Below are 24,810 nucleotides of genomic sequence, written 5' to 3'. Positions count from 1 at the left end.
TATTTATTCCCATTTAAAGCACTGCATGCAGCGTCTACACAAAAAAGCGTGGCTTGGTCCTCTCAACACGCAGGAGCGCTCTCCATCGCTTCTCCGATTCGTTGTCCTGCAGCTCACTTGTGCCTCTAATCCGCTGCCGTTTTCCGGCACTTCGTTGTCAGCCTGGCCCTAGTAGCAGCTCACCACACGGTGGTGCTGTCTGTCTAATTTTGATCTGAGCACAGCATTAGTTAATAAATCAGTAAATATGAAAAATGAATGATACTGCCGCCCACCCCATTCTTACACCGTTTGGGGCTTAGAATCGTCTGTATTGTCGCACTTGTAGTGCGACGGCTAGTAGTTGTGCTGGTTCTGCTATTGGCAGCGCTGGCATGGGCAGTGGCCGTCACTTTATATCCGCCATTAAGGACATTGCTGATTTTCACACTGACTAGTCTTAAGTGCTCCATAGCGGTGCTGTCAGCGGAACTGCTTGCTCTCTGCTGCTGACTTTGCATGTACATGTCTCGGAAGTGAGAGAGCTAAATAAAACTCTGGAATTTAAGTCAGAACTTTTGACCAAACTGAACAGCAGCACAATACTGTCCTCTTTGTTGGTCTTTGGCGCCATCTACTGGGGTACGTTATAATTGTGCATCTATTATGGTTACAGTTCTCTTAAGAATTTGTGACCAAGTAGTATGGAACTAAATGATAGCTGCCCTTTGGCAGGGTCGGACTGGCCTCTAGTGCCCGATGAGCTGGTCTGAGCTGGGCCTGTTTTAGCGCCGGGTGGGCCTGTTTTCACTGTTGATTTCCCCGATTTTACCACAAATATTGGCTTCAGTAATTAGGTCTCCTATACCTTGCAAAATAACCGGGCAGCGAATCTTTACAAGTTTACAACTGGCCTGGTTATGAAATGTTTACCCCTTTCTTAGCTATCCGGTTCGCTAATAGGGGCTACTTTTTTATCGGCAGGGCCTATATTTTTTATCCCACTCCGACCCCTGAATGTTGGATCTGAGATGTGTGCTCAGTTATATGCAGAAAAATAGTGATGCTTCTGTACATCTGTGATGTGCACACACACATGACCAAGAGAGTCCTGGAAGCAGAACTCCTTGTTCTGCACGTCGGTGGTGTGCACACAATTTAATGGAGTTTTTACCTCTGACGCTCTAATAGTGTAGTATTAGGCTGTAACTTTCTGGGCTTACATATGACTTTATTGATACTATCAGGCGTTTATTTAGATAAGGTTTGTGTTGTATTGTTTCCCTGTAGTATTAAACATGCAATTCAAACCTCCACCACCACCTTGGATAAGGTGGAAGGAAGAGTTTACCGCATACATGTTTGCCATAGAATGTGATAAAATGTCGACTGCTGGGATGAAGATCATGTAATGTTGGCTATTTTACTCAGAAAATGGCACGGGGCAATGCTATTGTAAATATAAGCAGCAAAACAATTTAGGCGAACTTATGGACATCAGGTGACGCCATATTACGAGAAACTATTACTACGGGTAAGGCTATCAAACATACAGCATTATGGGTTCAATCAGTTAATGAAGACCAGAATGACAGGGTGAAACTAAGAAGTATGTAGCATAACCATGTCCTTATCCAAAGAAGAGTTAAACCTCAAAAAGAATGAAACGAAGTGTTACGAAGGTGGAAGTTACAGCCACGTCGCCTTGTAAAGAACTGCCTTGCAGTAGGAAAAAAATGTAAGAACTGTGGCAACTTTGCCAGGATTTGTGGGGCCATAAAAACCTATTTGAGGAACTCCAGATACAGAAAATTTTGTGTTTGCGAGAGTAACCAGAACAGAACATCAGACAACTTGACTTGCAGTGAATGTGGCAAAGAAAGTGTATTTTTTGGCTGTAAAAGACAATAAGAGGAAAAAGATACTAAAAAAAGAACTACCCAAAGAACAACCTAAGTGTCAAGTTAGGATCTTGGGACAATAAGTAACCTTAATGGCTGACTTTGAGCTTCCATGGACCATAATAGCCAAATAAAAACGTATTGAGAAATTTAAAGGTGCACTTGAGATGTTCGATGCACAAGAATCTAAAATACAACCCAAAGCATTTGAAGGAGACACTCTTGATACAATAGGATTTTGAAGAGTTTATTTAAAAACAGAGATTCCAATGTAAAATTGTACGTTGCTGAAAAATGGATAGATGTGTTATGAGGATTTGACCAGCGGGACATGTGTGTTAAATTTAACCCATGGGCAGAGGAACAATTATTGGTAGTCGGGCAATCTTTTGATGCTGAAACAATCATGGAAATATTTCCAAAACTATTTCCAATGGAAAACTCCTCACATGGAATACAATTGAAGAAGGCGCTAAACCTGCGAGACCTTACCTCTGAGGAGTGCCTACTACTGTAAGGGAAGAACTGAGGGATATTCCTGATCCACTTGTAAATGAAGGCATTATTGATGACATAGAATCGTCTGAATATTGTACTGGCTCAGAAGGCTGACAACTCGCTCAGACTATGTAAAGGTCCAAGATCATTAAATGCTATCATAATAGTGACAGCCACCCACTCCCAAAGATCATTGAACATTTAGCCACATTAGATGGTAAATCAGTATTCACCCTTAGATCTGAGGATGGTGTTGAAAAGAACCACTCAGAGGCACATGGGTGATGAACGGTTGTTTTTCTTCATGCGCACAGAATGGGAGTAGCTGTCTCCGCTCTCTCGTCACTCACCACTACCATTCTTCTTCAGAACTCAAATTTCAAACGTTTTCGCATGGGCCCACAGTCCAAAGATATAACCTATCTCCCTTTTTTAAATTATAAATATATAAACCAGAGGAAGAAGTGAGACAAAAATAGGCCTCTACATTGAATAAGAGAGATGTTCAATAATATGTGCACAAAATGTCCTGGAAGGAAGAAAGCATTGGACACACAAAGGAGCGTGGGTCCGGCAAAAAACCTGCGCTGTGGAGTTGCACCGGGGTAAGATAGGCACAGTGAAGATAATAGATCTGAATGAGTCGAAGCTTAGTGGAGATTGTGAGCGTCCTGGGGGCCATCAGAGCGTCCCGCCAGTCCTCTTCATCAAGAGGGCCAAGCCACCGATCCCAGCCGGCCCTGAGAGGCTCTATTGTACATGGGGTGTTGTTGACCAGGGATCGGTAAATTTGGGATACGCCCCTCTTCCCAAACTCCCCATAAGGATTTTGGCCTCTAAAGGGCTAAACTCGGGGAGGGTTGTGTGATCGGGGACATGAAAGGTCAGGGCGTGTCGCAGCTGGATATATCGAATGAATTGGGTGGAGTGCAAGGAATACATCTTTTGAGGGTCTTAGAAGGAGGACAGGTGCTCTCCCCTCCACATGTCTCCCAAACGGGTCATGCCGATGAGGTCCCATTTATGGAACCCCGGCAAAGTCGCAACATCCCTTAGCCATGTGCCGTCCCATAATGGTGTTTGTAGTGAGAGCTTATTATCCCATTGGATATGTCGCAGCGCGGAACGCCATGCACGGAGTACTGTGCGGGTAATTGTGGGCAGTGTTCGTGGGATTGGGGCCCCATAGAGCATGGCCTGAATGCGGGAGGATCCTAGGCTTTCTAGCTCCAGTCGATAAGTGGGGTCTGACCACCCTCCATTGTACCAGTCATAAATCACTAAAAGACGTGTGGCCAGGCAGTACAGGAACGGATTTGTCATTCCCATCCCCCGTCTTATGTGGGCCGTTGACACGTTGTGAGAGCCAGCTGCGATCTCACTCCACCCCAGAGGTAGGTTGTGATTAAACCATCTAGTTTACTGAACCAGCTGCAAGGGAGATGGAGTGGAAGGATTTGAATTAAGTAGAGAATGTGGGGGAGAATCATCTAAAAAGGGCGGCCCTGCCTAGGGAGTTCAACGGGAGGGTCTGCCAGCGACGGAGGTCCTCCTTCACGCGCTTGAGGAGTGGAGTGAGATTAAGGGACCAGATCAATTCAGGAAGGAGTGCCACCCAGATCCCAAGATATTTGAATGAGAGCCTACGCAAGAGAATAGTTGCCTGCCAGTCCACACACTCCCTTGAAACACACTCCCTTGAAACATGGAGGGGTACCACTGTGGATTTAGTTGGGTTAAGACGCAGCCCGATGCCTTTTCAAACAGGTGGAGGATGTGGAGAGCTCTTGGCCCTGACTGGGCCGGGTCGGACAGATAGATGAGAACGTCGTCGGCATAGAGGGAAATTTGGTATTCATGAGATTCCTGCCAACGCCTGCCCTGGATCTGGCCATCACTGCGGATACAACATGCTATGGGTTCAATCGCGAGAGCGAACAGAAGAGGGGAAAGTGGACATCCCTGGCAGGTCCCTCTCTCAATCAAAAGTCATCCGATAGAGAACCATTTATGAGAACTCTAAATGACGGAGTAGACTAAAGGACCTTAACCATCCCTTGATAGGAGGGCTCGAATGCCGCTCCCTCCAGTACGTCCCTGATGTAGCCCTAGTTCACCATATCAAAAGCATTTTCAAAGTCGAGTAGGACTAGGGCCAGGTATGGCGACAGGCAACTACGATGGGCAAGTGCTATCTGCACACGCCTGAGACAGTGCTCGTACTATGGCATGGCATGAAGCCACACTGGTCGGGGTGGTGGAGGGTGTGGAGCTCCTCTTTCATATGTGTGGCGAGGATGGTGGTATAGACTTTGACCTCCGTGTTTGATGAGGGAAATAGGGCAGTCCTGAGCACAGGAGGATGGCATAGGATGTACCTTCGGTATGATCACTATGGTGGCGCTGTCTGTGACCGATGGAAAGGCACCCCTTTCTATTGTCTCCTCAAAGAGGGCGTGGAGCTTCGGGATCAATGTGTCACGGAAAGCTGCGTAGTATTCCGCAGGAAGCCCATCTGGGCCGGGAGTGTTATGGGTAGCCAAAGAGGAGATAGCGTTCCCAATTTTGTCATGTGTGATGGGTTTGTGCAGGCTGGCACTTTCGGCTTGGGAGAGCCGCGGAAGGGGGGTATCCTGCAGAAAGGAGGAACTATTCTGCAGATTATGGGAGGGATCTGCAGAATACAACTCTTTGTAATAGGCCGCGAAAGCCTGTGCAGTTGCTACAGGGGTACAAGAGATTTGGCCTTGTGCATCGCAGATCTCAGGCACAATCCGGCTGGCCATGGGATGGGTGGCGAGGCAATGGAACAATTTGCCATTTTTGGCTCCCCATCCATAGACCCTGGCCACCGAGGCTCTCCAGATCAATTTAGCAGGTTTAAGGGAGGTATTTCTGATCTCCTCACGTATGAGTTGTAGCTGACGGCGTTCTACTCCCTCTATCCCCCCCCCCCCCACCGATCGCCCCAAGCAGAAGGCCTGGGCTTCAAGCGGTGGTCTTGGACCTGCCGTCTGTGTTTGAGGAACCCTTTTGCGTACCCCCGGATTGTGGCTTTACCCACCTCCCACAACATGCACTGGAGTTGAACCGTAACCTCATTTGTGCGAAAATATGTAGTGAGTTCTTTCCCAAGTTTCTTCTTATATTTTTAATATTGGAGAAACCAGGCGTTTAGATGCCACATGGATCGACGCGCTCCCAAGGGGCCTCACACCCGAAAGAGGAGCGGGGAGTGGTCGGACACTCCGCGCACCAATATTTGAATGTCGGATACAGCTCGACAGTCTGGGGCGGGCATAAAGAAAAGGTCTTAGCGGGAATTAGTGTGGTGCGCCGCTGATGTGTGTGTGTGTGTACTGCGGTGTCCGAGGGTGCCAAGTGCGCCAGACGTCACTGAGGCCCAGTGTGGAGGCCCAGTCATTGAGGCGTTTGCTTCCCTTGTTCTTATGGGATGTGGAGGTGCCCTTGGCATTGATACTGGGATCAGAAACAGCGTTAAAATCCACCCCATATTATGGTCCTTGGGGAAGGTCAGATATTGTTCCAAGCACGTCTCGGAGGGTGGACTCTAAAGTCGCCAGAGGTGTATATAGTGACATAAGATTAATAATGGAGTCCCCAGAGTCCCTCTAAGGGTAGTGTACCGGCCTTGTGAATCCCTGAGCACTCGGGTCGGTGAGAAGGGGAAGGAGTGTCACATGAGGATTGCAGTCTCACGTGAACCTCTAGAGAATCCAGAGTGCCAAATTCTCTCGAATCCTTGACGCGGCAGAAAGGGGTAGTGATTTCCCATCAGATGCGTTTCTTGTAGCAGTATGACATTGGGATTAACCCTTCGGGCTTATCTTAAGCCTCAGTGCATTTAATTCTATCTAAGAGGCCATTGACGTTCCATGAAAGAACCATCAGGGGTTCACCCCCAGTGTATGGATTGGGCATTGTGAGCGTGTGGTGAAGAGTGGACCCAGCGAGTAAAGCCTCTAGGGTGGATTAAATCCTTGGGCTTTGGCACAGGTTGGATACAATTGGGGTCATCGCGGGTAGCAGCCCAGGAGAGGTCGCGGGTGCATTGCAAGATGCCGTCATAACATAAGAGAACATAACTTAGTGCTGAGAGAACATAACTTAGTGCTGAGAGAACAGTCCGTATCCCCAGAGCTAGGTCTTGGGGAGTCACAAGGATTTCCTGTGGTTGGTGGATTTGGGCCATTAGAGTTGTCTCGCAGTTCAGGCGATTCACTTCTGCGTGAGAGGGGGCCAGCCGGCGAGGCGGACGTTGCTTCCTAGGTGTTGTGCCTTTTCCGGGACCCAGCACGTCTCCCACGAGGGGGCGCCGGCGCAGCTCCGCGTGGCCCGAACGGGCGTCTGTCTCAGGGATGTTCCTCACTGGGTGAACCAGGCAGTCCTCGGTGGCCCGTGTCCACGCTGCCTCTGGCGTGTCAAAGAAAAGGGATTTGCCTTGGAAGATCACCCTAAGACGAGCGGGAAAAAGGAGCTTGTAGGGCAGGTTGAGGGCACGTACCTTTTGATTAAATGAAGAAAAGAGCTTCAGTGAGCTTGCACCTCTCTGGGGTAGTCGGGAAACAGCATAATTTTGACCCCTTTGTGGAGCAGCTTAGTGAGTGGGCCTCTTGAAGGATGGCATCCCGGTCCCTGAAGTTAAGAATTCTCATGATGATTGGCTGGTGTGGGGCCGCTGGCGGCGGCCTTGGGGCAAGAGCATGATGGGCACGTTCTACCACAAACCATGAGGAGAGGGTATTCGCCGGCATCCAGGACCTAATCAATTCCTCGATGAAGGAGGTGACCTTGGTCGGCTCTGTGCCCTTGGGAAGCCCGACCAGGCGGAGGTTGTTCCGGCAGGAACGGTTTTTAGCATCCTCAGCCTGTTAGGCAGAGGTTGTTCCGGCGGGAACGGTTTTCAGCATCCTCAGCCCGTTTGTGGAGGTCCGATGTGTGGGACAGGAGTTGATTACTTTCTTCTTCAAATTGGAGACGTCATCCTCCATGTATAATATGCGGGATTCCGCCACTTCCACCCGGGCTGTTGCGTTACGGAGATCCTGACGAAGGAGGGCCATGTCCACCCGAACCTCTCCAATTTTGGTTTCCATCTATTCCTGACAGGTCTTGAGGCTTGTAGTATGGTAGCCAAATCCCCTTCAGGGCGACCACTCGTGGAAAGTGTGGATGCGCTCTGGGTGGGGGCATTGACTGCATATTGGTCCATCTTGGTTTGGGTTGGTTGGGTCCTTGCCCCTTTGTCCTTTCCTATGGTGAATGTCACTTTATTGCAGGTTTGTCAGGGAGCTGGTTCGCCCAGAGTGTGCCGCCAGGAGGGGGAAAGAGCGCAGGGCAGGAGAAGGGACAGGCGTCTGAGTCTTCGATCAGCTGCATGCAGAGCTACACCGTTGTGCCCGGGAAGGCCACAGTACGGACTTGCCTGTATTGTCACCAGCCCACCTCAGACCCAGGGGCGGTCAATCCTTACTCGTGGTTGGGGCGTGGGATGCCTGCGTTACTACGGTGGAGAGTCCGGTGACAGGAAAAGCATCAGGCCCTTAGATCAATCCCGGGTGAATAGCTAGAGGCAAAACACCACCCCTGGGGCGATATGTGGACTCCGCGCCGCCTTGGGAACAGACACAGTCAAGGCCCCGGGGGATTCTATGTCGTGGGGTCCCGCTCTGTTGGTGTCAGATCCGGCCCCCTGTCTCCGGATCACCTCGATGGCGCTTGGGGAGGACGAGGCAGGCCCACTCAATGTCCCTGCCGATCGTGGGTCGAATTCAGCACAGTGTCCCACCGCAGGCCGCCAAGGAAGCCCCTTTGCCGCAGTCTGCACTCCTGCAGCTCAGTTGGGCGTCATTTTGCCACGCTACCACCACTCCGCAGGAGACCCTCAAGAGCCCTTTACATTGGGCCAGGTGCGGCGCCCTCTCGGGTCTGAGCCTCCCAGTATAAGCGCACACCCGGGGCTCTACAGCAGCAGGTCATCTTGGGGCCCCCAAGGAATGGGCCTAGGATGCCCCCACTAGCTTGTTGCCTCTACCAGGACTTCGCAGGGTGTCCCACCGACCGCGGGAAGAGGACCTCCCCAAATCACCACGGTAAGCCGCGTGGCGCCTCCCCCACTGAAACGAGCTCACCTCATGCATCCACGTGGCTGTGTCAACTCTCTCAGGACAGCGGACCGCCGGTGGAGCCTCAGGTCAGAGCTTCTTTGCCCAGGTCCCAGCGCCAGGTATCAGGCCGCCACCGGCGCCCCAGGTCAGTGCCTCCTCGCTCAGGTCCCAACGCCAGGCATCAGGTTGGGGCTCCGGTTTCAGGGCAGCTGCGTGGCCCCAGGTATCGTTCCAGCCAGCATCGGCTAAGCGGGCGCCATGTTGCCGGGCCTCACCGCCTCACCCTCGATCTCTGGCAGTCTCTCACTGTTAATTCGGACGTTTTATCCAAATTAGGAATACCACCTATGGGGGCATCTCAGCACCCACGGTGTCCAGGCGGATTGTGGAGTTCTGGAGGAGTAGGATGGCATCGGATTTTACAGGGGTCTGGACCACTCTGAGTGCGACTGCCATCTTGGCTTGTCAAGCCACACCCCCTCAGCCCTGCAGCTTAATTCAAAATAGACAAAACAGGCTGAAACCCCCCGTTGGCGTGGAAAATTCAGTTTGTTCCAATGCCATCAACAGCTGACTCCGAGAAAAGATCTATCCTCGAAAAACAGCAACAGGAGCTAGATGAAAGGCAGTGGCATATCATCAGCCGTCCACCCACAGTTAAGATCTCAGCCTCAGCAAAGACTTTGCATCACAAGCACAGCCTCGCCATCGAAGATGCTCCATCTTCGGACACTCCACTGCCATGCAAAAGGCCTTAGGACACGGCTGTCGCACCTACTCCTCTCCTGGCAGAGTATTTTCTGAGAGTAGACAACAACTTTGCAGACCTGCTCAGCAGGTTGTGGCAACAAGTTCTTGAGTGGGAACTCAATCAACTCCTTTACTTTTGCCGATTGGACACCCCAGACATAGACCTTTTCGTCACGTGTGAAAACGCAAAATGCCCAAACTTTGCCGCAGGGTCCAAGTCCATGGGCAATGCTTGGTTGATGAACTGGTCAGGGATTTGTTCATACGCTTTTCCTGATCTGCTACTTCTACCGTACGTAGCCAGGAAGCTGAGGCAAGCATCCCTCACCGTTAGCCTGGTGGCTCCCACATGGGAAACAGCGTTTACATCGCATGCTTTACACCGCATGCCATTATAACGTGGTTGTTACAACGACCGCGTTGTTACATCGCTAACCATTACTTCACAAGCCGTTAAAACGACTTGCTCTAGGGGGCAGAAACTGGAGTAGAAATAGTAAATTATACTATTCCTAAGTCCAGTGCGTCCCCTACAGCAAGTCGTTGTAATGACTTGCGATGTAATGGTTCGCGTTTTACCAATGCGGTCGTTGTAATGACCGCGTTGTAATGGCATGCCATGTAAAGCATGCGTAGTAATGACATATATTCCTCCCACATGGACCAGACAACCATGATTTTCAGCCCTTCAAGAGATGTCCATCGCCCCCATGAGAAGGTCCCCAACAGGTTGGAGCTTCTAACAGAAAATCAGAGTAAAGTCAAACACCCAGACTCCAGGCAGCTCATCCTAGCAATCTGGCTCCTGAGGTCCTAGAGTTTGGTTACCTTAACCTGCCTCAAGAGAGCATCAACATACTAAGAGAAGCTTGTGACCCTACCACCCGCACCCGCTATGCTGCGATTTGTCTACTACTGTACCCCAAACCACATAAACCCTTTTATGACTACTGTACAATACATTATTAGCTACCTTCCACACCTACAAAAGTCAGGATTACCGTACACATCCATTCGGCTACACCTAGCCGATATCACTTGCATTCAAGCAGAACAGGGAACCCTCCTCACTCTTCAAAATACTTGTTAATAAAGCTTTTATGGAGGGCCTTAAATGTGTCATTCCACCAAAGGTGCCTCCTGTCCCAATCTCAAATATGAATATTGTCCTCACCAGACTCATGGGCTTTCTTTCGAGTCACTACATTCTTGCCCTCTGCAGTGTCTTTCCTGGTAGGTTACCTCTTTTGTATCCATAATGTCTCACAGACCTATCAGTGAACTTCAGGCCTTCACACTATGGGAACCTTTCTTCCAGGTCCACATTGACAGAGTGGTTCTAAGAGCCAATCCTACAATTCTTACCTAAGGTGTTCTCCCCGTTCACCTTAACCAAACAATCAAGCTCCCAGTCTTCTTTCCAGGGCCTGACTTTGTAGCTGAGAGAGCACTTCACACACTTGATGTCCGTGCTCTCCTGTAGTATATAGATAGGACCAAGTAATTCCGCAAGATGCAACAGCTTTTTGTTGCCTTTTCACAGCATCATAAAGGTCATCCCATTTCTAAATCAGATATTGCCAGGTGATTTGTTAAATGCATGAAACTTGTTACCTTAAACCTAAAAGAATCCTATCTTCCTACCCCGGGCAATACTCCACCCGCAAGCAGGGCGTCTCTATGGCTTTTCTTGGGAACATACCCAAAGTGGAGCTCTGTAAAGCTGCCATATTGCCCACTCCACACGCATTCACAAAGCACTATTGTGTGGATATTCTTGCAAGGCAGCAAGCTAAAGTTATTCAAACTGTCCTCCGAACTCTGTTTCAGACCTCTGCATCATCCACTGGCTAGCCATGTTTTGTAGAGTATTGCTTTATAGTCATTTCAGACCATGTGTATCTACAGCCACACATGCTAAGAACCAGTTAGGTTACTTGCTCTGTAAGCGTCTGTTTGCATGTAATGTTGTAGGTCCACATGTGCCCACCCTCTTCTCCAGAAGCCCGTGTTTGCAACAGATGTCTTTTATCCATCCTAAGTATTTGCTTATACCACATGCATAGCTACTGTCCTTTTCCATCATCATAATAACTTTATTCAACATTTCTGTCATAAAAGCTTTTAAAAACACCTTACACCAGTTGGACAATGTTGATGTGATTAAAATTTAAAACTGTAAATACAATTATTTACATAATAAAAAGATCTTAAAATATATTAAATATAAAGCATTTGTCGAATGATACTAAGAATGGTCTGGATGCAAACCCCAGTCAATTCCTATAATATAAGACACATTCTCTCCCATGGATGACAATACTTGAGTTGGGATTACCTCCACTTCCCCAATATTTCCAACTGTAAACAGCTATCTCTTAGGGAGTGGGTGGGTGTTGTTTTAACGCCTTAGCTCGTGTGGACCATGCCCAGCCTAAAAACTTGGCCAAGGCAATCGCAATATGAGGAGACGCGTCTGATCGAAAAACTCTAAGTGCTTCCTCATGCTTTCTGAAGCCCAGTAATTTGCATATGGGAATGACCCATTCCCTTCGGGGTGCAGTGTAAATAGGACAGAAAAACAATAGATGACTTAAAGTTTCCTGATTGTCTGGGCACCAAGGGCACACTTCTTTTGAGGACCCTGCCCATCTACTTGTGAACGACCTTAATGGAAGGGAACCAACCCTCAGTTGAAAATACAGTTTACTATCATGGGGTTTCGTAATTGCATCCCAGTATTTTTCTAGTGCAGGTCTTTGTTTGAATTCTAGAAATTGGCATGTTAGGTGCCTTGTGGATCTGCTCATGCAAGCCTCTTCCGTTACCCAATCCCAATACATATTCTTCAATGCTTTTTTTGATGGGAAAACTGCATTTTGGGGATCGTTCCACAATTCACTCAAGCCCATCCTCACTAGGAGCGATCTGATCTCTTTAAGCCAAGGAATTTTATGGAAGATGTCAGCTTCCATAACGTCCTTGAGACCGTTGGCGTAATGCTCTAGTTCTTCTGTGCACCAAAGTCTTCGCCAATATAATAGTGGTCGGAGCTTTGCGGAATCGTTTACAGCCTTCCTACCTAGATCTATCCGAAGAGGATACATCGGGGTACTCACTGGGACTCCAACCACTTTACGTAGGAATTAATTCTCGACCGCAGTCAGTTGATTCAGGTTTGCGAATCCCCATAACTCTGCCCCATAAAGAACAGAGCACAAAACCTTTAGCCCGTAAATTTCCAATACCGGGGTAACGGGCTTCGTGCAAGAGGTTCTAAACTTCCCTAGAAGCACCCCCACCTGTTGTTTGAATTTGAGAGTGGTCAGGTTGCGTTGGTGTTTCCAACCCATGTCCTTCTGTAAGGATATGCCCAAATATACAAAGGCTTTAACTTGCTCTAGCATAACATTTTTCATGCTAATTTTGCCCTGGAATGATCTATGTTCATTAAATGACATGAGTTTAGTCTTCCCCGTATTTATTTCTAGCCCACGGATTCTACAGAACTCTTCGAACCTCACTAGAGTTTTCTGCAGGCCACTGGGTGTCTTGGAAATTAATAGGGTATCATCCGCAAACATGAGGACAGGGATGTGGACTCCTGAAAATACTGGGGCGTCGGAGGGGGCCAGGGCCAGGTAATCGGCCACCCCATTGACGAAGAGTGAGACCAGGGTAGGTGCAAGCACACAACCCTTCCTCACTCCCCTGCCAACAGGAAAGGTCTCCGTGACCTCGCCCCTGGATCCCCACCGCACCCAAGCATAGTTTTCCTCATGTAAGCGGACGATTAGAGACAACAACTCCAGAGGCATGCCCAATTCTCCTAATACGTGCCACAGCTTGCAGCGTGGCACAGTATCGAACGCTGCCTTCAGATCTACGAACACTGCGTACAATGCTCCCCTGCCCAGTAAAACTGTCTTCCAATAAATTGTCATAAAACGGAATACCTGATCTATTGTGCTTGTAAGAGGGCGAAACCCTGCCTGCAATGGGGTAAGTATGTGGTGTTCATCTATCCATAGCTGTACTTTCTGCAGAATCAACCGCCCTACGACCTTTTGGATGGAATCTATAAGGCTGATCGGCCTATAGTTGCCTGCCACCGATTTATCGCCCTTTTTGTAAACAGGTATTATTTCCGCTCCCTTCCATGAAGGGATTGGAGCACCGCATGCGACTGCATTGGCAGTTGTGCATATATAACTACACCACAGCGGTTTATTGTGCAAAAATACGTCGGCGGGTACACAGTCGAGCCCCGCGGCTCTACCAGGTGTCACTGTGTCTAATGCCCTGGCCACATCGCCCAAGGTAAATACCCGTTTAGTAAAGGGTTTGTCATGGAGGGGTCTACTATCGGATTCATCTGTTGGTGGTGCGTACTGGGGTTTAAAGTGCTCCACCCAGTGCTCCTGGGCAACATTGTTCTGTGGGGGATCTGGGCATCCGCCCTTCTCCCATTTGTATTTATCCCAGAATACTTTCGGATTTTTATCCTTGCATGCTTCCAATAGTTCACCCCATCTAGCCTGGTCCCATTGTTTTTTAGCATCTCCGACTACTTTCCTATAGTTGTTCCTTGCCAGCCTTACTCTGTCGCCATCTCTGTTTCCTAGGGCAGATCCTAACTCGACCCTGGCCTTGCGGCATTCCTCATTATACCACCTGTGGGATTTCTTTATATTCGATTTCCTGGTGCTACCATGCTTGAGAAAATAAGACTTCAGGCGATCAAAGAGGGCTGTATGCTCCTCCATCACCATCGTCTTCCATTCCTGGCTGTCGTCTTTGGTACCTAATACACCCATGGTGTTACTTAATTCTAGTTCCATTTTGGCCACTATCTCCGGGTGATTGACGATGTGGTTCCACTTAAGGTGGCGCATATCATTACTAACCACAACATCATGATTAGCTAAGGTATCCCTAATGGGGATTACCTTACATAACACCCCGCCAAGGTCATAATTAGGGCTCCCGGTTTTATGGTGTTTATTTTTTTGCCATTTCCGTCTGTATTTATCTGTATTTATTTTTTGGGCATTTTTTCTGTATATATCCGCATTTATTTTTTCCGCAACCAAAAGACGACGCTGCAGTTAGTATTTTTCCACATTTATTTAAGGCTATCAACAGCTCAGTACTACCACAATTTATATTCGCATTTTAATGCAAACTAATATGATCTTACAATAGTGTCAGTGTGTGTCGAAATCGGCCACAGTCAAGTACTTGCCCTAGCCTTTAAGTGCAGTTACAACTTTGCAGCTGCCATAAGACCTAGAAGGGGCTGTCATGGAGAAAATGATACTCATAAAATTTACTCTTTTAAGAGACCTGCCACAATTTTGGAGCTAACAGAGATGAGGGATTGTCCCTCACTTGTGCAGAAACTGGCTTCTAAAAAAAAGTAAAAATATTAATACAATCGAGCTTTCAAAAGAACAAATATCCACAAATGAAGAAATCTTCGCGAGGCCGATGTGATACATGTTTTTTTACCGGGTGAGATGTTTTGGTACATTGAGACTCAAATAGGTCTGTGTGTTTTCACAAAACAGTGTACAGCTGTAGTATATTTTGTATTTCAACATTTTACTTAATTTTTACAGTTCACTCCGACGTCTGGCTACAATCCCTCTTTTTTTCATTTCATGCAGTAACTTTCATTGCACAGCTTCTGGAACAGCTCCCGAGGCAGAGATAGACACCGACAGTATATGTGCTGGGTGCAGAGGGGCAGGTACAGTGTACTGCTCTGCACATGTGTTTTTGGGACGTGTTTGCGGTGCGCTGTGGACGTTGGGAGAGTGTACTTACCCAGCTTGGCTGTGAAGCCGCAGTGACTGGAGTGTTTGCCGAGTTCGTGGCCAGATTGTTCTTGCAGCCAGGCGCGCAACACCCATTGGACTCACAGGGCTTCAGCCCTCCCCGTCGTGTGTGGCAGCCCGGGAGGAGACAGCTTCCCGGCCACACACAGCCGCACCCGAGCACTTCACAGTTTTTTACTTTTTTGCACTTTGGCCTTATTGTGTCCTGGTCACACTGGAGTTGGTGACCTTGTCCGTCAGTAGGTGCGGTGCCTGTTTGATGACTGTTTGGTCAAGATGGTGCTTGGTGGGGGCGAGGTGTACATTTGTGTTCAAGTCTGACATATCCACGACGCCCTGTTCAGAAGGATTCAAGCACTTTCTCTTCTGGATTGTTTAAGTGACCAGAAGCACACGTGGCGTCAACGCACGAGAACAGATGCACATTGGGAACAAAGGAAGCACATATAACCGATATGCAAACTATTTAACTCTAATCTTGGGTTCTGGAGGAGTGCGGTATTTGCTGCAAAGTGCTTCATCGCCTCCTCAATTGTAGTAAGCGCTATACAATTACAATTTCCGGGTCCAATACTTAAAAAAAAAAGTTAAAATAGCGTCTCTTCAGCAATTAATGTCTATTAGTGACACCCATGCACTTTATTTTATTCCACCGTTGTACCAAAGGATCACACATTGCGTTATTACTTCCTGAGTTCTGATTAATATTTGACACAAATACCACATTTTTTTACATTCCTGCAATGTCCAGTTTAGTTTAATTGATTGCGTACAAGGGGGCTTTTGTAAGCCTCAGCTGCGTGTCTCGGTGCCACGCCCACTGTGTCCACGTGTACTTTCTTTCACACACTTCACATAATGTGGGACACCAGATTCAATCGGGCGCCTGGATGCCTTCATTGAGAGCGGTGCTAGGCGCGTGAGGGGAAGGAGGTGACAGAATCATAAACGTGCATTCATTTTGTAGCACAAGTTGTTAATATATGTTGATTCTTTCATTTAAATGATATTAGAGCCGATGTGTGAGACTTTAGGTGAGCCAAAAAAACACTTAAAGCTGTGAAATAAATTTACTATAACAAACCCCCTCCGAATTTTGACCTTCACTGCCGCTTATCACACTGAGGTCTACTAGCCCATTTCTACGTCGCACTTATAACCGCACTTCACCCCCACCCACTCCAACTCTCTTGTCTTTTAACACTTAGTTGGCTGTACGGTTGAGCAGTGTTCTTGTAGCGTCTGTTTCTTACCCCCCCCCTACCCCCCCCCCCCACACACACACTTTCTGCAATGCCCCCTTCTCTGGAATCCGGAGGTCAAAGGGCAGCAGCCCAGACCTAAGGGGCGCATAGCAGTGTCTGGGGATGTGCGGTGCACACGCAGGCGCGCAACACCCATTGGACTCACAGGGCTTCAGCCCCCCCCCCCCCCCCCCCACCCCCCATCGTGTGTGGCAGCCCGGGATGAGAAAGCTTCCCGGCGCACACACAGCCGCACCCGAGCACTTCACAGGTCTTTAAAAGACCATTTGCATGTTAATGAGGCCTCGCTGTTGTTTCATCCCTTCTAAGAGCCCCTGCAGCTCCACTCTGCCTATGGCTTAAAAGATTCAGCCCCCGGAAACAGAGAACTGGTGATACATCCACACAGTGACGCCTGGATCCAACCACGATTGGCTCAGGGGGCACAGCAGCAGTTAAAAAACAACCCTAATTGGAAGGAATTTCCAGCAAACCACAAGTTGTAGGGCCCTGCAAGTGTTTTGTGTTACTGGTGGGCAGACACACCCCTAGAATCAGGGAGAGGGGCATGGCGAAGCAACTCGGCTGGAGCACGGCAGTGCAGCAAAATTTGGTAGTATTTTCCCGCTTTTAAATATAAATACAGACGAAGAAAAAAAATAATTCCGTCAGTATTTATATGTAAATATCCGTTTACACGGAAAACCGGGAGCCCTAGTCATAATAAGCGGATTGTGGTCACTTTCAACTCGGTTTACTACAACCATATCATTGAGAAACTGCCACAGATGTAGGCTGACCAGCCAGTAGTCTATACGGCTTGACGAGATCCCATTATCAAAAGTTGCAGCCCCGGTCCTGTCAGAAAGAGTGCGGCCGTTAGCCGCCCTCAACTGCAGGCCCAAACAAGACCCTTTAGATGGATGGCCGCCTCTGTCCATCTTTTTATCGGTGGGATTTCAAGGATAGGTATTCCCCACTTACAGTCCTCCTCTTCCGTAAGGCTCCCGTCGTCGGGCCCCATCGGCTCGAACGTAGTGTTAAAGTTCCCCCCGATTATCGGCCAGACTTTACTAGGTGATGACTCTAGCATGAGTTCCATTGCTGTCACTACCTCAGAACGACACCCTCCAGTAAGGCCACGTGCGTAGATATTATATATATCTACTCGCATCCCTGACCCCGTCTTCATTCTTACGACTAGGATGTCACTACTTGCTGTAGGTAGTGTTGATACAGTACAGGCCAACGCCTGCCTAACCCAAATTACCAAACCACCCGCTGGCCGTCCCCTATCTTTCTTCTCTGCGGGAATATAAAAGTTCAAATAGCCCTGGCGGAAAACATGATCCACTGCCCACGTCTCCTGGAACAAACATATATTGTATCCCTCAATAAATTCAGCCCACTCTTCCTGTGATATCTTAGAGCTTAAACCAGCAATGTTCCAGGACAGCAAGGACAGATCGCTCGAAAAGGGAGAAGGAAAGATTTCTGTAATAACCTCCCGGTCCATGGTTTGGGACCATACTGCGCTCATATTTATCCCTAAATCTGTTCGGGAATCCAATCCACCCACCCTAATGATAGGCAGTAAGTTAACATTCCCAACATCGGGATCTAGCAGCGCATGGGATGCATGTGTTCCCCCTAAGGTTTGAACATGCAAACCAGTTAATAGATCTTTTTGGGAACCCCTGACTATCCCTGTACCCTCCATCGTAGGTATACTACGGCCATCCAAGTTTCCGGTCTGTACCTGGGGCGGGTGGCGTCAATCACATTCCTCGAGCCCCGAAAGTACATCGTACCTGTTCCTGGTCTCGATGCCGCAGGAATTTCCTGTAGGAACTCCCCCCTACTTCTGAACAGTCATGTCCTGTGAATATATTCCCCTCTAAATAGAAATAATCGAGGGGCACAACTTTTATTTGGGGCCTGGGCCTTTCCTGCACCCACCCACATATGTGCGCAACAGCTCTGGTATCCTTGAAATTAATTATTATGCAATCACCCCTGTCTAGTTTTTTTCCGCCCCCTACCCACTCTACCCTTCGGGCAAATAAAATCTCGACCGATGCCGTTGGGGGGAGCGGGCGGTTTGCATTCAACCACTGTATGCACTTTCTTTTCAAGGCGGGATAGTCCTCCCATTGACCCGATCTTAGTACTGGTACCCCCACTAGTATTGCCACATATGGTGCACAGGCCGGGGGGAGGTTAATACATGGTGTGATTTTCCGCAGTCGGTCTCTAGAGGGTGTGATGTTTGTCTCAGGAAGGTTCGTAATCAAGGTAGTGTTACAAGGTCCCTCCCCCCTTGGACATTGTTGAGGTGCTAGGTCACTCCCAGTTGGCATTGAACCTCTATCCTGCCCTTGGTGATCTAAATGAGTTATCTGTGAAAGGCCATATCCCGACATTCCTACTTCGCCCCGGATAGCTGGGGATATCCCAGCTACAGGTTCTGTCGTTGGCCTACCCTGCTTCTCTGATCCCTTTGCTCCTAGGATTGAGGCCCCTCTATCCTGGACCCTCGCTACTTCGGCCTCGAGGATGCTCAACCTAGTATCTATTTTGTCCAACCTTTCATATATGGGAGCACAAGATTTAATGAACAGATGTTCCATTTTGACCCACATGTCCTCTCCCCAACTGGATGATGTCTCCTCCCTAAGACCTGTTATTGGGGCGGCAAGTCCCGCCTCTGGGGGGGTAACTTCGAGGGTTGTCTTGGCTGGAGGACCATTATCGTCTATCTCCGGATTAAGCTTTTTTGCCTTTGTTTTCCTTCCCTTGTGGTGTACATCTACCCGTTTCCTCTTTAATTCCGTTGTTAACCTATTTATAGAAGCAGAGTTTGCGCTTCGAGTGTGTATGCATCTTCGTGTAGGCTCAGTCGGGATGCTGCTGTCCACAGAATTTATTATAGAGCCCCTGCTAGCGCTCCCCTCCAGATTAGATAAACTAATCGCAGATGTTGCGCTGGTTTGTCCTCGGGTAACTTCGGGCACTGTATTCAGGGGAACAGCGAGAGTGTCATGGGGGGACTTTGCCTGCGCCAAATTGCCCAGAGAGGACCTTCTATCAAATGTTGGATCCATAGAGAGTCTCTTTTCAGTCAGTACTATTTCTCTCTCCAGTGCCGATGATGCACGTATAATAAACTGGTCTAAAGTGCCCAACACAGAACCTCCGGTGGTCTTTTTCTGTTGGGCCATGGTCAAATATTCTTGCTAGCAAAGTAGGGGAAACCGTGATATTCAGATATCCTTGCGAGGCTTGCCCCAGTCTTGAGCCACACCCTTGTTCGCCAACTGTTCCCAACTGTGGAGTACTAACCTTGTGGAGCGCACCGCAGAGGGGTGCCCCATCCCGTCCTCCTACCGGTCTCTAACGGGCACAAACGGGCCCGCCCTTGGCCCGGGCACCGCCCGCGCGCGTCCCTCGCTGCGGAGCTCCAGGAGCGGCTTTACGCTCCCCCGGCGCTGCCTGCTGTCGTCAAACGCACGCGCCTGGGGTGAGCGTGGGGCTGCTGGGAGGTGTAGTCACCAACGCTGGCCGTTCCCCTCACGGCGGGTTACAGGTTATGGGTGGATAGCTGGTGGACCCCCTTGCTGGCCGTTTCCCTCACGGCAATGAACAGGTGAGTGAGCAGCAGTACCAGATTACTGGCGCGTCCCGCGCTGCGGGGCTCCAGGAGCGGCTTTACGCTCCCCCGGCGCTGCCTGCTGTCGTCAAAGGCACGCGCCTGGGGTGAGCGTAGGGCTGCTGGGAGGTGTAGTCACCAACGCTGGCCGTTCCCCTCACGGCGGGTTACAGGTTACGGGTGGATAGCTGGTGGACCCCCTTGCTGGCCGTTTCCCTCACGGCAATGAACAGGTGAGTGAGCAGCAGTACCAGATTACTGGCGCGTCCCTTTCTACTCACTACTCCATACCTACTCTCACCTGCTGTCCAAAAAACAAACAATGCCCATGAATGTGCCCATGCGCATTCGCAATCAGTGGATGAGTCCTCAAGATCTCACGACTCGAAAGACTTCTTCGAAAAAACAAGTTGCAACAGTCCGAGCCCAACACTAGACGGTTTGACTATACAGAGAGTGTGAATCTACAGCACTACATGCAACACACAGATGCTTACAAGGTAGTAATAAAATTCTACTTTAGCATCCTTTTGATTGCATGACTTGTATCCTTCCATGACTGACATTAAGGGAACTACATTTTTAATTTCCTTTCAGCACTCCATGAGAGTACATGTATTTTTTTTGCTTTCACCCCAATATGCAGCCTTTCCTCTTACATCTCTGCCCTTTTTGCAGGTGTTATTCAACATCATCTTCAAGTATTGGCAAAACCAAAAGGTCAGCTAAGGCCTTTCAGAAGTGAAGTTGTTGGCTCAGCCAATGCTTGTTCTGTTACTGGAAAACCACCTCCCTTACCTAAAGAAGTCCTCCTTTTTACCCTGTTGTAGGATAGTCCAGTGAAGATCAGCAACGTGAAAGAAAGAAGAAATGCCTCATCCCTTTAAGAACAGGAGCTTTTTCTCTGGGCTAGGGACAGTTGAGTTTACATAGACGCCTCAAGACAAAGCTTTGAAAAACTCTGAAATTACAAGAGTTTTAAAGGGTGCAGTTCAGTGTGCACCCTTCAGAGAATTGTCAAGTTTAGATATACTTCCTTAGACTGGTTTCTGAAGCACTGAGCTCTTCACTGTTAAGCTGGGAATCTCTGCAACAAAGCAAGGATTGACAGTGTACATTTTTAGTTGTTTACATGCATTTTACATTTTTCGTGCCGTCACCATTACTTTTCCATGAATAATACTTCCGTTTCCATATTTTATATTGTTGTCTGTCGATAAATACTTTTATTTTTCCTAAACTATTTATATGCTCTTGTCTGGTATTCGTTGTGCTGAGGAGGAGGGGCTTTTTACCGACGTTCTCACTTCTAACCAATGTGCCATATTTTATGTGTTATTGGGGGATGTTTATAAAGTAGAAGCTTGTCGCTGTAACTAACAAAAGGATGTGTATTCAACATGACATTTATAATACGAACTGAGGACAGTAACCCAGCGTAGCCATGGCGGGTGACACGACCTGCCATTGTCCGGTTGTCCTGAGCCTTTCCTGAATTTCACCAACAAAGGAAGAAGTCTGAGGAGCTTTGGGAGGTTGGTTCATCCAGGGACAAAGGCCGTATTCATTGAAAGCCTGTGTGGGGCGCGTTCTCTGGAGTTTTTTGGCTTTTAAACCTAGACAGGGAAGTGTTCCAGGTAGCGTCTATAATTACAGTCTGGACTGTACCCTTCAAAGTGACTCCAAGACTGATTTGCATTTGGGTGTACCTGGTCTTTAGTGGCACGATGGACTTGATTGTGGCCCTGAGAAATCAGTTTCTTAGACTGACCAAGTGATTTGGTCCATCTCTTTGTTCTTCTAAGTAGTAGTTGAATATTTGTGTGTGCAGCGTTTTGCCTGGAGATGGATGGAGTTCAATCCATCTTACCATGTGGCCTCTTTCATAAGACGCATCTGCTTTCCTCTTTGCAGTTATGTCTTCTCTTGTCTCATGTCATAAGCCCCATCACCTTTCTTTAATCCTTGTGCTTCTCTAACTTTTTTCTTGTGTGCTCATTAGGTTCCCCACAGGCTTCTCACATTCCAGCTGGTGCCCGGGGTGGATGTCTGTGTTCTTTGTGGACCAACCCCCTCCCTTCAGAAGGTGGAGACTGAGGTGAGTGAGTGTGCACATACGTCTCATTCCAGAGCAGCAGCAAATTCTTTATCCTGTCCAATGTCCAGAAGTCTGGAATAGGACCCCATGACAGAACCTCATGCCTAAGTGAGTGAAGGATACATGCTTATGAACCACATCTGCTGCTGGCATGCTTGTCCTGGTTTTGAAGGTAACCATACTTACAATGACCTTCAAAGACATCTCAAACAGCTAGCTTTAGGTAAGTAACTTCAAAACCTCATTAGGTTATGTTGAATCTTCAAAGCATATGGAGTCTTGTTCTGTAGTTTAAATAGGAAAGAGGACATTCACTGTCTTCGAGTCAAACCCCCACAAGGCTAAAGTTGTTACTGGAACCCAGCACATCCAGCAAAGTGCCATGCTAAGGCCTGTTTGTGAGTTGCGAACCACAAACCTAGTCACAACTGTCTCACTTTCTCCCTCTCACTCTTTTTCTCTTTTCTTTTTTCTTTCTCACCTTCTCTACCCTCCCTTCCTATCGTCATTTTCACTTTCTCCTTTGCACTATATTAGTCTTTCGTACCTCTCCGTTACTTCCTTCTTTCGTCTAACCATGGTTTCTTGGTTTATCCTTTTCAGTTCTCTCTCTGTACACTGCTCAATTTCCTTCTCCATCTTCTATCCTTCTCTATCTTATTTACGCCTTTTCTATCTCTCGCTTTTCCCCATTTCACCCACCGTCATGGTGAGGCCTCTCCGCTGCTCTTTCCTTTGGTCCTGGGCTTGTCAGTTTGCTTGGTGGTGCTGTGTGTCACCGCTGTGCCACACTGCGCCACTCCAGTCAGTTTGCCAAGTTACTCACTTTGAGAACTTGTCCCTCCAGTGATGGCGAAGTTGAGCAATGAATGTTTACTCTAAAGCGTAGCAAAGGTTGGAAACATGAATACCGGATGAGATAATAAATAAGACTCCTTGTTAGAACAATCACGTCCAAGAGGAACTTGCCTTTGTTTAGAAGTTGGTGAAGTAGGAAATTCCAGGGTGCAGTGCACAAAGAACAGGCAAAAATAAAAACAATTTGGGAAGTGACTGATCTCTCCGTCACAAAGGAGATAGAGTGATCAGATTTTTAGGGCACCTAACGTACAAAACTTTCTGGTCCTGCGTCAAGAATGTGGCCAAAGGTTTACTTTTTAGTGACACACATGGGGTGAGGGCTACCCTTTAGAATCCACAGGCCTGACCAGTTAAGACTGGATCCTGGCATTTAGGCTGCCAGGACTTTAACGACTCGTAACCTGGAACAGTTGGGGCTTGAACGATCATTCAGTGAACCAACAGTCCACTACCCCAGGATGTGGCGGCGAAGAGGAAAGGAGTCTGTGCTACTCAGGAGCGTATTATCAGCAGATGCGGGTTACCCTGGGTCAGGAAAGGTAGCAGGCGGGTCAGGGATGAGGCAGACTGCACTCTCAGTGCTACACTCTGTCTTTTTAGGTTCTTGATCTTAATTGGGGTAATAGTTATTTTTCGGACTATTCTGCCCAGCAGAGTTCCGATTCCCTCATAGCTCCTGGACCTCTCACACCACCACATCCCTTCTTCTGCCAAACAGATCACAGCAGGTGTGTGATTTCCAGATACCAGCAAAGTCCTGTCGTGAGCATCCATATTCATGTTCTTTAGGCTGGTGCACATCTCCTTCTTAAGGCTCAGGATTTGCAAACTGTTAGTCCCTGAGTTAAGTATTAACCAGAATGTGTGACGAGTGTGAAACCAAAATACAGCTTTACTACAAAATGTTGGCATTCTCCTCAGGAAGAGTATTTTATTTTTCCTAGCCTTTCTGTCTATTTAACATGCTTTTGAGGTAATTGGTTGGTTTTAACCAGTCAAGATGTTCTGTGATTTGAGTTTGAGGTCTAGTGAAGTCAAATTTATTTTGTCGGGAAGCTGATGCACATCTCAGCCCACAAAGCACCTCAGAGGTTTCGGGACAAAGTACATGTCACATCAATAGAGCATGAGGACACGGAGAGGGGGACCACCATTTGGGTAGGACATCCACAGTGTGTATGGCAAATGCATAGATTTATGAAAGTGTCCTTGTCCCAAACAGCAAGTATACAAATAACACAGCATTGCTCACCAAATACGATGGGGAGTGGCGATAGACGGGTGCATATAAGTAATGGAGGACTGCACATATCTTAAAGGGGACCTAGAAGTAGGGCATTTCCCTTCCTGGAGCACAGGTCAAAATGCCTTTGTCTATAATCCCTGCTACCAACCAGGAGTTCTGCCAGGGGGAGGCAGTACCCACTCTCAATTATGGATGAGGGTACACCCCCTCCCACGTCAGGATAGGCACCCCTTGTGTGAAATTGCATGCTGTCCAGGTCAGTGGGAAAAGCATGAGGTGGGCTTGGACAGGGATCGGCGGGGTCATACAGCTTTTCTGGACCAACTAGAAATCCTGCCCCTACACCTACTGCATTTGATTTTTCTGATGTTCTTTTCCCTTCATTTGTTTGTTTTCTGCAGTTAGTGGAGCGCTATTGGCGACCCCTACAGGATCCTGTGAAGGCCTGCCTGAGAGTGCAGCTGCGCTCCTTCCCAGCATCCTTCCCTCTGCATCAAGGAATTCTGGGGTACGTGTTCATTGCACCTGTTAGTCTGTGTCATGGTGGAGAGCAGGCCACTGCGCACCAAGACCTCACATGGCTTTGCCTTGTTTTGGCTTCTCTTATTCCTCACCC

At 48.2% G+C, this 24,810-nt stretch overlaps 1 protein-coding gene across 5 annotated transcripts in view; it reads left to right on the top strand.

Moving 5' to 3' along the window:
- The window catches only part of FUZ (fuzzy planar cell polarity protein), a 138,532-nt gene that overhangs the window by 73,889 nt on the left and 39,833 nt on the right, over positions 1-24,810 (top strand). For all 5 annotated transcript variants that reach the window (XM_085616182.1, XM_085616185.1, XM_085616183.1 and 2 more), the window contains 2 exons: positions 21,992-22,087; positions 24,596-24,702. In XM_085616182.1, the coding sequence (XP_085472308.1) occupies positions 21,992-22,087; positions 24,596-24,702 (203 nt within the window). The remainder of the gene's footprint in view (positions 1-21,991; positions 22,088-24,595; positions 24,703-24,810) is intronic.

The sequence above is a fragment of the Triturus cristatus genome, chromosome 7 (genome assembly GCF_964204655.1).
Source record: "Triturus cristatus chromosome 7, aTriCri1.1, whole genome shotgun sequence".
NCBI lineage: Eukaryota > Metazoa > Chordata > Amphibia > Caudata > Salamandridae > Triturus > Triturus cristatus.
The sequence above is the reverse complement of the archived record's forward strand: the minus strand, read 5'-3'. Positions and strand labels throughout refer to the sequence as shown.